General features: G+C 34.1%; 1 protein-coding gene across 4 annotated transcripts in view; it reads left to right on the top strand.

Annotated features, from left to right (window-relative positions):
* The window catches only part of MAN1A2 (mannosidase alpha class 1A member 2), a 217,410-nt gene that overhangs the window by 93,963 nt on the left and 108,165 nt on the right, over positions 1-15,282 (top strand). For all 4 annotated transcript variants that reach the window (XM_054512663.2, XM_054512662.2, XM_064588567.1 and 1 more), the window contains exon 6: positions 6,322-6,416. In XM_054512663.2, coding sequence (XP_054368638.1) covers positions 6,322-6,416 — 95 coding nt within the window. The remainder of the gene's footprint in view (positions 1-6,321; positions 6,417-15,282) is intronic.

Here is a 15,282-nt window from a genome sequence, read left to right as displayed (position 1 = left end):
GGAGGAAATATTAAAAGCTACCTAAAGAGAAAGGGCTGATTACTTACAGAAGGATAACAGCTGACAGCAGAGTGCTCAGTAGCAATAGGCGCCCAAAGACACTGGAGTGCTATCTTTAAATCGCTAAGATAAAATAACTGCCAACTCAGATTTTTATATTAGCCAAACTGTCATTCACAAGGGAGGATGTAAGATACAGGACAAAGATATGTGCAATGAATTAGTCAAATACCTTGAGGAATTTAATTGTTGACTACAAAATAAGATTAAATAATGCAAGGTGTAGGAATGTCTTTGTCTGCATTTGTGTCTATATCAAGATGTCAGTAATCTAGATATCTGTATCTTTATCTAATTAGTGAAATTGTCAATCAAGAACATGGACTCTGGAGCACCCCTGCCTAGGTTTAAATTCAGCCTTACCATTGACTAGTTGTATGACCAGTCAAATTAACTTACTTGTTTTAAACCTCAGATTCCTACTCTGTAAAATGGGAGTAACAGTATTTATCTCATTGGGTTGTTGTGAGAATTAAATGGGTTAATATATGTGTGTGTCATTATCATTGTCATCATCCCAACATTTCTGTAGAATATCTTAAGAAGGTCTTAAAACCTTTGCATGTTAATGTCAGACATTTTGGGGATATGGGGTTGGTATGGAAGAGAAAGAAGATAGTTACTTGTTTATTATAAATCTCAGGTATTCAACAGGCAACAAACGGGGTAGATATGTGAGAGCACATGTGTGTTTACACACGTATACATACACGTACACTCACTGTTATTGAGAAGCACTAAGGAGAGAAGTAGAACATGGAAGGGGATAAAGAGGTTTTAATTTCAAAAGATGGTCAAGGAGTATGTGCGAGGTTTACATTTGTATAAAGACCTGAAGGAGATTAAGAGAGAGCCACGAGAATGGCTTCTCCTGAAGGAGAAGAGAGAGCCTCTTTTAAGAGCATTTAGTTGAAAGGAACTGCAAATGAAAGGACACTGAAGCAAAAGCATAACTGGCATTCTTAGAAAACAACAAAAATGGTTAGGAGGGCTGAAGTAGGTTGCTGGAAGGGAAAGAAAGGAGAGAGAGTGAGGCATAGAGGTCCTAGAGGTTCATTGCTTATAAAGATACATAGCCTCTTAAAGGACTTTTACTCTGAATGAGATGGGGAGTCATTTGAGCATTCTGAACTCATCACTTCGACATTCTAACTCTGCTAGGTTTAGAACAGGCTGCAAGAGTATTACATTAGTAATTTAATTCAATAAAGAAAACAAAAGCACCCATGGATTCTTTTTTTTAAATTTAAATTCAGTTAATTAACATATACTGTATCACTGGTTTCAGATGTAGAGGTCAGTGATTCATCAGTCTTATATGCAGTGCTCATTACATCACATGCCCTCCTTGATGGCCATCACCCAGTTCCCCCATCCCCTCTACCCACCTCCCTTCCCTCCAGCAACCCTCAGTTTGTTTCCTATGATTAGGAGTCTGTTATGGTTTGTTTCCCTCTCTGGGATTTCATTTTGTTTTATTTTTTCCTCTTTTTCCTTATGATCCTCTGTTTTGTTTCTTAAATTCCACATGAGTGAGATCATATGATAATTGTCTTATCTCTGATTGACTTATTTCGCTTAATATAATACCCTCTAGTTTCATCCATGTCATTGCAAATGGCAAGATTTCATTTTTTTGATGGCTGTGTAATATTCCATTGTGTGTATGGGTGTGTGTGTGTGTATACCACATCTTTTTTTTTTTTTAAAGATTTTATTTATTTATTTGACAGAGAGTGACACAGCAAGAGAGGGAACACAAGCAGGGGGAGTGGGAGAGGGAGAAGCAGGCTTCCCACCGAGCAGGGAGTCTGATGCAGGGCTCGATCCCACGACGCTGGGATCATGACCTGAGCCAAAGGCAGACGCTTAACGACTGAGCCACCCAGGCACCCCTGTATACCACATCTTCTTTATACGTTGATCTGTCGATGAACATCTGGGCTATTTCATAGTTTGGCTATTGTGGACATTGGTGCTACAAACATTGGGTGCAGGTGCCCTTTCGAATCACTGCATTTGTATCTTTGGGGTAAATACCCCGTAGTGGAATTGCTGGGTTGTGGGGTAGCTCTATTTTCAATTTCTTGAGGAACCTCCATGCTGTTTTCCAGAGTGGCTGCACCAGCTTGCATTCCCACCAGCAGTGTAACAGCGTTCCCCTTTCTCCACATCCTCACCAAAAAGTCATTTCCTGACTTGTTAATTTTAGCCAGTCTGACTGGTGTGAAGTGGTATCTCATTGTGGTTTTGCTTTGTATTTCCCTGATGCTGAGTGATCATTTTTCATGTGTCTGTTGGCCATTTGTATGTCTTTGGAGAAATATCTGTTGATGTCTTCTGCCCATTTCTTGATTGGATTATTTGTTCTTTGGGTGTTGAGTTTGGTAAGTCAGTTTTGGATAGGTTTTGGATACTAGCCCTTTATCTGATATGTCATTTGCAAATATCTTCTCCCATTCTGTTGGTTGTCTTTTGGTTTTGTTGACTGTTTGTTTTGCTAGCACCTGTGGATTCTAATATTCCTCCTCACGAATCTACAGTGGTTCTCTGTGTTTTCGGTTATGTTACTTTAAGTTTCATCGCTTTTATTTTAAAGCTTTTTGTAATTTTGCCACATTGTATCCGTTTAACCCCATTTCTTCCAGTTCTTCCACACCTAGGAATAATTCTTCCAGTCCTAATTCTTTTAAACCTAGAACCAGTTTTAGCATAGTTCCATCATCTACCATTTTTTTCTGGTAAAAATAACTGGAAGATTTTACATAATGGATGTTGAACACATAAAAGTTTTTTCTGTAAATAACTGAAATGTTGTAGAAGTCTTAATACTATTGAGCCTCTTAAACATGAATAATTGAGTTGCTCTCATCATCTTATCCATCAAGAATCATAGTAAAATTGGCAGAATCTGTTTTACCTTGTGGTTTATTATAGGGTACTGACTAGTTAACTGAATCTTGGGGAGGGCCATGACATGAAGCTTTTTTGTTATATATCTTGGAGCCGTGCAGTCAGGAGAAATGCCCAGGCATGCCATACCGTGTATCTAATCGATTGCCTTTATTGCACACATGGTCTCTATGAAGATGGGGACCAGTCACTAGAACTTCTATTAGAGCCACCACAGAAGAATCAGATACCTCCACCATGATGTTTGCAAGGCCACTGCCTCAGATCCCTTACTTCTTCCTTCCAAATACTGCGTATTTAAGTATGCTTGGCAATGCCTGTGCCATATGTTGAACCGTAGGTGGAGTAGACTCTGGGAAATGTTAGTAGTTTTCCATCCTCTGCAGTGTTTGAAGGTGTGCTTGAAAGGGGATTTGAATGAGTGTTGAGTATCTACTGCATTTATAATAAAAGTAATGAAAATAAAAATGACCCTGGAGTTTCCTTTTTCAACTGTAGATCTTCCTTGACTTACAATGGAGTTACCTCCTGATAAACCCATCAAAAGTTGAAAATATTGTCAATTGAAAATGCATGTAATACACTTAATCTACTGAGCATTATAGCTTAGCCTAGCCTACCTTAAATGTGTTCAGAGCACTTCCATTAGCCTACAGTTGTCCTATTTTATAATAGTGCTGAATATCTCCTGTAATTTATTGAATCCTATACTGAAAGTGAAAGACAGAATGGCTGTGTGGTATAGAATGGTTGGAAGTGTATTGGATGTTTACCTTCATGATCCTATGGCTGACTGGGACCTGTGGTTCCCTGCCTATGCCCAGTATCATGAGGGAGTATCCACCACATTTCTCTAGCCTGGGAAAAGATAAAAATTTATAGTTGGTTTCTACTGAATGCATATTACTTTCACACCATTGTAAAGTTGAGAAATTGTAAAGTGTTCATCATTAAGTTGGACCATTGTAAATTGACGACTGTATGAGATTGGCAGCAATCAAAAGTTTGCTAACTTTTGTGTTAACAAGAACACGGGAATGGCTACTCACACATTCCAGTAAGAATATAAATTAGTAAAACGTGTGGAAGACAAAATGGCATTAACTGTCCAAATTGCAAATGAATATACCCATTGATACTTCAGTTCCCATTTTGGAATTTATCTTATGTAGTCATATAATTTGGAAACATATGTCTGTCACGTAGGGGACTGACTAAATAAATTCCAGTATATCCATACAAGGAGAAATTCTGCAGCCACTAAGGAGAAGGATGTGGTAGACCTTTGTAGACTGATTTGGAAAGATTTCCAAGGTACAGTAAAGTGAAAGAAGCAAGTTCAGAATAGAGCGAATGCTATTCCATGTTTGAGAGAGACAGAGACAAAATGTGTGTGTGTATGTGTAAACTGTAACAATTTCCATTTCTGGGAGGGTCAGAAAATGAGGATTTGTTGTGACAAGGCTAGGAACCATGCACATCATGGAACTGATTTAATGCAAAATATTTACTAGATATTTAAGAAACTGATAGCTGTTTGCATTGTAGAAGAAACGGGTTGAGGAATAGGACTGGAAAAGAGACTTTTTTTTTTTTTTTTACTTTGATACATTCTGGATTTTGCATGCCAAAAAATAATGTGTTTTAAATTAGCTCTTGCTGCTATCTCTAAAATATGTTTCTGAAAATAGATTATGTAGGGCTATGATTTATCATTAAAGAGTTTGTATATTTGTGAATAAATTAAGCACACTAAGGAAATTTTTCTCAGTGGTATTAATATTAGGATGTTGTGTTGTGGGGAGCAGTGTACTATAACTGGTTAGTGTGTATGTTATCTGTTATTAATAGTATAAAGTAGGTGAAAATTAGAAAATATCTTTTGGAAATTTACTCCTGGAAGTGAAATGAGTATGCTTTCTACTTAGAAAATGTTTGTGTTTGTAAGTCATTTTACCATTTCGACTATTAGTTTTTATATGTAGAAAAGATGTAATATAAAGATATATGATTAATAAATCCATGATATTAATATTAGGTAAGAACTTAGTCCCTTTGTCTTCATGGTAAACACAAGCAGTACTACTGTTCATTATATAATGTAACTTGGCTTTTCTTAACATAAATGTTAATATGGAGAGAACAGTTTACATTTGCTTTTCTGAATTAATGAGATGAATATGAGAAAATTATTAAAACTTTAACCTTAAATTGTTACATTTTTCATTGAGACTTTTGTGTCAAAGTAGGTATTCAAGGAAATGGTAAATTGTTGATGTAGGAGATTATCTAATTAAAAGTTCTGCTAAAAGGTTTTGCCTCATTTAAGGAACCTTGCAAAACATCTTAACATCATATTTCTTTGTCAGCTTGCACATATTTCTAATATCTTCTACCCCCAGTAATGTTGGGATGCTTTGTTTCATGTAACCTCAGTCTAGAACTTTTGATCCGTTCCAGACCATCAACTGCTTATTTATTTGAAGGACCTAATACTATTTTATCAAAAACATTTGACTGCAGTGAAAAGATGGGAGCTTAAGTATCTGATCAATCAGTTTGAAATCAATTTGAGAAAAGATAGGCTTGAAGCATATAGGAGAACATACTACTTTTCCTAATAGGATATTATGACCCAGTTTCAGTTACAGCCTCTAAGTCAACAGTCTCCAAAGTGGGATACACAAACCTATTTGGATATACTAAGAATATTAGAAATTTTACTATGTATATTTTGGTAGTAGTACATGATTTTAAAAGTTTGGAAACCACTGATATTAAGGCAATTTATTGTTTTGGTACCCAAAATAACAGTAATTAGGACTGAGGGGTGAAGCATTTATTACTCTCAAAGTAAACTTGAAATGTGAACTCAAACCTTTTCTTTTTAATAATGTGGACAAACCTTGATGGAAAATGTTGAGACATAAACATGCTTATAGTAATTCAAGGACATTTATCCAAATTGGGTTGCATCTTTTTGCATTAATATTTGTACTAAGCTTATATACCATTGTATGGACATTTTGTAACCTGACGTTTTCTCTAAGACTTTTGCCATTTGAAAATACAGATAATATTAACACCAAAACCATATCCTTCCCTTTCAGTAATTATAATTTCAGGACATTACACATTGGTAGTTTTCCTCAGTATCCAGTTTGGAAACATTTTCTCTGATTGCTGTATGTTACATGGTACTAAAGAGATACCATTATTCCCCCTTGTACTTCTTCCCTGTAGTATGCATCCTATGAGAGATCAGCAAGTGATAATGGCTATAATTTATGAATGGGTGGCTATAATTTTTTTTTTTTAATAAAAAATGTTTTTGTGTTTTGACCTCAGATATTCAAGATTAAAGCAGTTCAACTGGCTGAGAAACTCCTTCCTGCCTTTAACACGCCTACTGGGATTCCTTGGGCAATGGTGAATCTGAAAAGGTAAATTTTATCTTTATATGATTATTCCTGTTCTGAAAGAATTAGTTTAACTTAATGTTAGAAATTTCTAATGATCTCTCCCCACCATACTTTCTAAGACTTAAATTGTTTTTCTCTCTATATATGCAGAAATATATTTCTTTAAAGCATTCTTTTTTTTTTTATTAAGTTCTTTACTTTGCCACAGTTCACTGGCCTTAACTGTATTCCAGTTTCTCCAAGTCTATTTTTTTTCCTCACTTGTTTGTTTCTTTTATTTGCTTATTCATTTCCATTTCATGCTCTAATGGATTCAGAGTGCTTTCCCTCTCTAATTTTTTGTATACTACCTGTTGATCTTCTAAGTCAAAATGGAACACAAATATGCCTTAAAATCAGGGTTTCCCATTGCTGAATGATAAGGGAAGACATAATTCATGATGTTGACTATAGATAGGGTCCTTATTATGGTATTTGTACTATTGAAATTGAAAGTGAACTCAACGTTCTTTGCACTTTGTTTCATTTTGATAGAAAATACTGGTTTCACTTAGAAATAGATGAAAAATTTTTTTGGATACCTTTATAAATCATGCAAAGATACACAATATTAAAAATTTTGAATAATGTCAGCATATTTAACTTGCATTGGATTAATTTATGCTGACTGAAATTTTTGCCACTTAGGTTTTTCTCCAAATGAAATTTATTACTTCTCTTAATGTTGGAGCTTGGGAATTACATGAAAATTTGACACTTGTTCTACTTGCCTGCAGGCCCTTTAGGATGAAAGTTAGGAGAATTTATTTTTCTGGAGTTGTGATTCTGTGACATAAATTATTTGAAAAAACTAATCTGTTTTAGTCATTTCTTTGTAATGGAGAGTTTTATAGAGTTTAGATTTCCATTGAGAAATTAGTTGTTTTTTTTTTTCTTTTTTTTTAATTATGTTAATCACCATACATTACATCATTAGTTTTTGATGTGAGAAATTAGTATTTAATACTGAACATTAAATTTAACTTTACTCTTCTCCAGTTTCATGCACTATATGTAATGTATATTACCTCTTTGCGAGGGGAATAAGTCAGCCGGAGCTCCAAAGCAACCTGCACTGAAGGAAATGGCCCAATGATGTATATGCACCTGTTCTCGTTCCTTAGTTTTATGACAGATTTTCTGATGTTTCCTTCAGTACCATTGTCAGTATCCTATAACATTCTTACATAATAAATTTAATTAATTTAAAATTTAATTCTGAGATGAAGAAAGAATGCAGGACTTCTTTTTGTCTCTATGGAAAAAAAATCTAGCTTAAACCACAAAACTTCAAACTCCTATTGAGATGAAAGTAGAAAGATATTCAACAATCATGCCTTGAACATTTTTATAAACTTAATTTTCATTTCACTTCTGCATATATATTCATACAAATACATATTTTATTTGAGTTTATAGATCACAAATATAATTATTTACCTATTTTTTCTAAGTTTTTTTTCTTTCTCTTTTGATTGAGGTCTGCCGATGTCTTACACATAGACTTTCCTCCTCTCTTGCTGCCTGAAAGCCAACCCCTGTTAACACCTAGGCATATTTATCTTCTACAGTATGATACAGCATACAGAAACACAAACATGTTCTGGTGTGGCTTTTAAAATTTTGTTTGGGTTTTTGGATGCTTGCTTTTATATCTCTTATTTTTCTCACTCAATAGTATTTCCTGGAAGTACTCTTCCACATTCCCTGATAAAGCTCTAAATCAGTGTTTGCGATAACTACATAGTGAAACGTACTATCATACATTGGCTATAATGCTACACATAGGTTAGACATAATTGATTCCATCATTTCCATGTCAGTGGTATTTGTTTCCATTATTTTGCTAACATAAACATTGTTACAGTAGTATCCTATTATATATGTCCTTGTATAATGGGGATTTTTCTCTGATTCTCAAGAATATGATTGCTGGATCAGAGACTCTATGTCTTTTTATTCTCGAGTGTGGGATTGCTGGATCAAAGGGTATATGCATTTTACCTTTAATAGTATTCCCAAAATGTTTTCCGAAAAGACTGTAGTTCATCATATTTCTACCTACAATGTGTGAGATCCCTAAAATGTCTGCAGGTGTAAGTTCTGTTTAATTTTTGATAGACTGATAACTCTAAAGTGTTACTCATTGTTATCTTTATTTCTTTTTTCTGGCTAGTGAATTTGAATATCCTTTTCATAAATATATTGGACATTTAGATGTGCTTTTTTGCTTTATTTATAAAAATTTTTTATTCATAAGCTTTACATTTTTATATATTCAAATCTTATACCTTTTGAGTTTATAATTTTTGTTAAAAAGATTGTCTCCATCGATATTTTATAAGTCTTCTAGATTTCCATTAAAGGTTTTTATAATATGCTTTTAAAAAAATTGCAAGTATGGTCTTAGCGGTAGATTTTTCATCAGTTGCCTTTGCCAGGTTCAGGACGTTCTGTTCTCTTCCTATTTCACTTAGAGTTTTTATCATGAATGGGTGTTGAATATTGCCACATACTCTTTTTCTTCATCTGTAGAAATAACATTTTTCACCTTTGTTCTGTTAATGTGGTAAATTACTTGTTAAATTTTCAAATGTTAAACCGACTTTGAATTCCTGGGATAGTCCTTGGCCATAATGTATTATCCTTTTTATATTTAGTTGTATTTGGTATTAGAGTTATCTGCCTTCATAAAATGAAGTGGAAAATAGTCTCCCTTTGTTTTCTGAAAGCATCTGTGTTATATTGGTGTTACTTCTTAAACGTTTGATAGATTGACCTAAGCAACTATCTGGGCTGAAAATTTGCTTTGGGGGAAGGTTTTTTTTTTAAGATTTTATTTATTTATTTGACACAGAGAGACACAGCGAGAGAGGGAACACAAGCAGGGGGAGTGGGAGAGGGAGAAGCAGGCTTCCCGCTGAGCAGGGAGCCCGATGTAGGGCTCGATCCCAGGACCCTGGGCAGACGCTTAATGACTGAGCCACCCAGGCACCCCTGTGGGAAGGTTTTTAATAACAAATTCAACTTTCATATATGTACATATATATGTATATATGGCTATTCAGATTTTATTTTCATTTTGTGTCAGTTTTAGTTAATACTATTCTTAAGGAATTTCTCCATTTCATGGAAGTTATCAGAGTTTTTGGTGTGCAGTTGTACATATTATTTTCTTATGCCTTTCATGTTTCTAGGTTTTGTAGTGATAATCCCTCATTCATTCCTGATAATGGTAATTTGTTTTCTCCTTTTATCAATCTAGGTTGGCATTTATCAATTTTGTTAATCTTTTCAAAGAACTAACATTTGTCTTTAGCTGCATTTAGTAACATTAACTCTATTATGTTTTCTGTTTCATTATTTTTACTTTTTCCTTCCTTTTCCTTTCTTAGAGTTATTTAGCTCTTTTTAAAGCTTTTTACATTGGAACTCTAGGTCTGATTTTTATATTTTTCTTTTTTCCCTAATGAGCATTTTTTTCTGTAAGAATTTTATTTATTTATTTGCTTATCTATTTTCTTTTCCTATAAGATTTTTAAAGCTGTAAATTTCCCTCTAATGACTGCTTTGGGTACATCCCAGATATTTTAATATGTTTTTTTTTTTTTTTTCATTATTACTCAGTTAAAAATATTTTATAATTTTCTTTAGGATATCTTCTATGACAAATCAGTTATTTCTAATTGTGTTGTTTAATTTGCCAAAATTTAGAATCAGGGAGATTTCTTAGGTATCTTTTTTTTTTTTTTTTTTTTAAGATTTTATTTGAGAGAGAGAGAGGGCACGCATGTGCCTGCATGAGCGCAGGGTTGTGGGGGGAAGAGGGGCAGAAGGAATATGGAGAAGCAGACTCCCTGCTGAGCAGGGAGCCCGACATGGGGCTCATTCCCAGGACCCTGAGATTGTGACCTGAGCTGAAGGCAGGCACTTAACCAACTGAGCCACCCAGGCGCCCCTTAGGTATCTTATTGTTTTGATTTCTAATTTAATTGTGATCATAAAGGATACTCTGTATAACTTAAATCCATTTAAGTCTCTTGTGCTTGTTTATGGCTCAGCATCTGGTCTTTTTTGGCAAATACACTTGAATCTGTATTCTGCAGTTGGTAGGGTAATGTTTTATAAATATTAGGTTAAGCTAGTTGATGGTGTTGTTTAGCTGTCTTTCCTGATTTTTAATTAATTTAATTAGCTTAATGAAGTTAATTAATGATATACTTTTTTATGAGTTGCTGAGATGAAGTATTAAACTGTTTCCAGTTATGATTGTGGAGTTGCCTACTTCACTTTATTTCTGTAAGGTTTTTGCTTCCTGTATTTTGAAGCTTTACTTTTAGGTACTTACTTACTAAAAATTTATGATACATCTTTCTGATGACTTCAACCTTTATTATCATGGTGTGCCCCTCTTCATCTCTGGTAATATTTTTACTTGGGAGTTTGTTTTATCAGATGTTAATATAGCTACTCCCCCTTTCTTATGCTTACTGCTTTTGTGGTGTATCCTTTTAATTTTCAACCTAACTGTATCATAATTTTAGTCCTTTTGGAGACAGCATAAGTTGGATTTTGCTAGTATGAAAATACTAGACCATTAAAATGTAATGTAATTACTGATGCAGTCTGATTTAAGTTCTCTGTTTGTCCTTCCTTCATTTCTTTTGTCCTAACTTTTGAATTGGTAAATGTTTTAGAATTCTCCTTTATTTATTAGTGTTTTTACTTAATACATTTTTGGGGTGGTTGCTATAGAAATTACATTGTACATAATTTTTCATTTAACAGAGTTAATATTGTACTACTTATGTACAGTAATATTTCAGCCATACCTGTTCATTTATATCCTCTCTCCCATCCTTTATATGCCATAGTTGTGAGGTGAATTGCACATAATACACTCTAAATCTCAAAATACATTGTTAAAATATTGGTTTAAACAGACCTATTTACTTTATAGAATTGAGGGGAATAATATTCTAGTATTTACCCAGGGGGTTACTATAGCCAGTGCTCTTCATTTCTCTTTGAAGATCTGACCTTTAATCTGGTACCACTTCATTTTAGCCTGAAGAACTTTAGTTAGCATTTCTTGTAGTGCTCATCTGTAGGAGTGAATTCTCACTGTATGTCTGTTTGAAAAGTTTTTACTTCGCATTTATTCTTAAAGGATTTTTTTTAGTGAATGTTAAACTTTTGATTGATGACTTTTTCTTTCTGTGCTTTAAAAACATTGTTTCTCTCTCATCTGTTTTCCATTGTTTCTGATAAGTCAGAATTTAAATAATTGTCATCGTGTGTGTGTGTGTGTGTGTATACATTCTGTCGTCCCCCCCCCGAATACTTTTAAGATTTTTTTTTCTTTTTCTTGGTTTTCAGCAGTTTGATTAAGATGTGCCTTAGAAAATTTCCTTTGTTTTTGTTGTTGTTGTTGTTCCTTCTGTTTCCTCCTAAGGCTTTGCTCATGAGTATGTTGAATCTGAATGTTTAGGTCTTTCACTACATATAGTGGTAAAATTTTGGCCATTCTTCAAATGTTTTTTTCTGCCCCATTCTTTATCTCCTTCTGAATCTCATTAACCTGTATTTCAGAATTTTTATCTCTGTCTCACAGGTCCCTGAATACTTTATGTTTTTCAATCTTTTTTTTTTATTGTCTTCAGGCTGAATAATTTTCATTAATCTATCTTCATGTTCACTGACTGTTTCCTGTATTGCTCTTATCTGCCCTTAAGCCCATCTAGTTGAATCTTTAGAATTTTGATTTGATGCTTTCTCATACTGTTTCTGAGATAGAGGTTTTCTGTCTTCATTCATTGTGAACACATTTTCTATATTTCATGAAGTATACTTAGATACCTGGCCTAAAGGCTTAGTATTTCTAACAACTGGGTAATCTTGGAATTGGTCTTATTAGTTCATTATCTTTTCACTTGAGGCTAGGTAACATTTTGAATGAATCCTGGACATTCTGGAAGTTTTGTTGTGGAAATTCTGGATTCTGTTATAATTTCTCAGGGGTGTGTGTGTGTGAGAGAGAGAGATTGAGATTGAGATTAAGTAGTCATTTAACTTCTTTTTGGATTCAGACTTCAGTGTCTCAATTCATTTCATTTCTTTATCTTTAACTGGTTTGCTTTGAGTCTGTTTTCAAGCATTCACAATTCACATGGCAGCCAGAGACATAGAGTTCATATTACAGAACTAGGGGTTCCTCTCTCTTGCTCTCTCTCCTCCCCAGGATTCTTTCTTCCTCTTTTTTCAGGAGCTGTAATTGCTGCAAAAACTGGCTTCTGATTCTTTAAGACAGAAGGACTACCTACAAGTTTTCTATCAGATTTTCACTGTTCTGCCTATATGGGCTTTGACTTTGGGATAAAAACCGTGAAACTTAACCTCATGTTAGCCTATATTTGCTAGTTTCCACTGTCCTTGGAATCTGACCACTTTTGTTTATTCTCCAGGGACTTTAGGCCATTGTCATTTTGTATTTTGTTCGGAGGTTATAACTTTTTTCTGCAGGAGAGACTAGTTCAGTTATTAGATTTCAGGGATCATAATGAGAGCAGAAATTAGAAAAATTTTGCTATACTTATTCATAGATTCTTGGTTTTTAAGAGTGCTATAGGGGCACCTAGGTGGCTCTGTCAGTTAAGTGTTCAACTCTTGATTTCAGCTCAGGTCATGATCTCATGGTCCTGAGATAGAACCACATGTGCGGCTCCATTCTCAGAGTGGAGTCTGGTTGAGATTCTCTCTCTCCCTCTGCCCCCCCACCCCCACTTGTTTTCTTGCTCTCTCAAAATAAATAAAATCTTTTTAAAAATGCTATAAAATGGTATTTTTTTTTTTTTAAGATTTTATTTATTTATTTGAGAGAGAGAGAAAGCATGAGGTGGGGAGGGTCAGAGGGAGAAGCAGACTCCTCGCTGAGCAAGGAGCCTGATGCGGGACTCGATCCTGAGACTCCAGGATCATGACCTGAGCCGAAGGCAGTCACTTAACCAACTGAGCCACCCAGGCGCCCTATAAAATGGTATTTTAAAATTATCATTTTCTACTGGTGGAACATAGAATATAGTTGTTTTGTAAACTTACCTGAATTCAGCAATCTTGTTGAATTTGAATTCTCTTGTTAATGTCAGTAATTTATCTGAGATTATTTTGTACTTTTTTAATATACAATCATCTGATCTGAATAGGGATGGTTTTGGTTTACTGCTACTCCCCACCCTCACCCCCTTATCGTACTGGCTAGAACTTACAGCACAGTATTGAATAGAAGTGGCAACCAAAGATACTCTTGTCTTAGTGGAAAGTGAGTTTTTACCATTAAGTATGATGTTACTTATAAGACATTTCTATATTTCTAATATTTTAAGAGGTCCCTTTTTGAAATTTTGTATTGTTGAACTTTTTTCCAAGCAATTTTTCTGTAGTTATTGAAATGTTGTTAAGAATTTTGTTCCTAAATCTTTTTGTTGCAGGCATTTACATTGATTTGTTTTCCAATGAGAAACCATTATTGTATTCAAGGAATAAATCCAGTTTGATCATGTTGTGTTATTCTTTTTATATATTGCTGGATTTTGTTTGCTGATATGTTTTTTGGGGTCATTGTATCTTTTTCACACATGAGATTGGTCTGAACTTTTTAATACTGTTGTCTAGTTTTGATATCTACGTTGTTCTCTTTTTCCAAAACATGTTGGGCAGTGATTCTTCTTTTTCTCTTGAAGAGTTTATATAAGTTTTTTTTTTTTTTTCTTTTCCCCCCTGAGATGCTTGATAGAAGCTTCTGGTAGTTACTTGGGTCTAGAATTTTATTTTGAGTAAGTTTTTATACTGCTGATTTAATATCTTTTATCACTTAATTAAATACGTTATGTTAGATAATTTGTTTTCTATTTAAGTAAATTTTAATAATTTATACTTTTCTAGGACTCTGTCCATCAGGCACAATAAATATATTCTTGTGTCACTTGTTTACTCTCTGTTTTATCTCTTGTGTATCTTTTTATACTGGTATTATATATTCAGTAAAGGATAGCATTTAAATTTTTAGATTTTTGCTGAACACTCCTAAACAACATACTATAGACATTTTGGGTGAATAACACACAGTTTTTACTTTTTTTTTTTTTATTAGGAAGCACAAAAAATGAATCTATTTAACACCAGATACATTTATAAACACGATCTTATTTAAGTCTAATAATATCCATATGAAATAGATACTTAGGAAATGTTATCTATACTTTATAGATAAGGAAATTGAACATCAAAGGTCTCTCTCCTGACAGTGGATGAGTCTGCTACTATCATTTATTTTAAGTTTTTATTTACATTCCAGTTAGTTAACATGCAGTGTAATATTAGTTTCAGATGTACCATATAGTGATTCCACAGAACATTATCTGGTGTTCATCACAACAAGTGCACTCCTTAATCCCTATCACATATTTAACCCATCTCCCACCCTCCTCCCCTCTGGTAACCATTAGTCCTTTCTGTAGTTAAGAGTTTGTTTCTTGGTTTGCCTCTCTCTTTTTCCCCCCCTTTGCTTGTTTGTTTTGTTCCTTAGATTCCACATATTAATAAAATTACATCATATTTGTCTTTCTCTGACTGACTTACTTTGCTTAGCATGATGCTCTCGAGTTCCATCCAAGTTGTTGCAAATGGCAAGATTTTTCATTCTTTTTTACAGCTGAGTAATATTCCTGTGTGTGTGTGTGTGTGTGTACACCATATCTTCTTTATCCATTGATCAATAGATGGACACTTGAGCTGTTTCCATAATTTGGCTGTTGGAGATAATGCTGCTATAAACATTGGGTGCATATAT

This window comes from Mirounga angustirostris, unplaced genomic scaffold (genome assembly GCF_029215605.1).
Source record: "Mirounga angustirostris isolate CCGP_5_RB_7025 unplaced genomic scaffold, mMirAng1.0.hap1 SCAF_4, whole genome shotgun sequence".
NCBI classification, from domain to species: domain Eukaryota; kingdom Metazoa; phylum Chordata; class Mammalia; order Carnivora; family Phocidae; genus Mirounga; species Mirounga angustirostris.
This window is presented reverse-complemented; position numbering and strand designations above follow the sequence as displayed.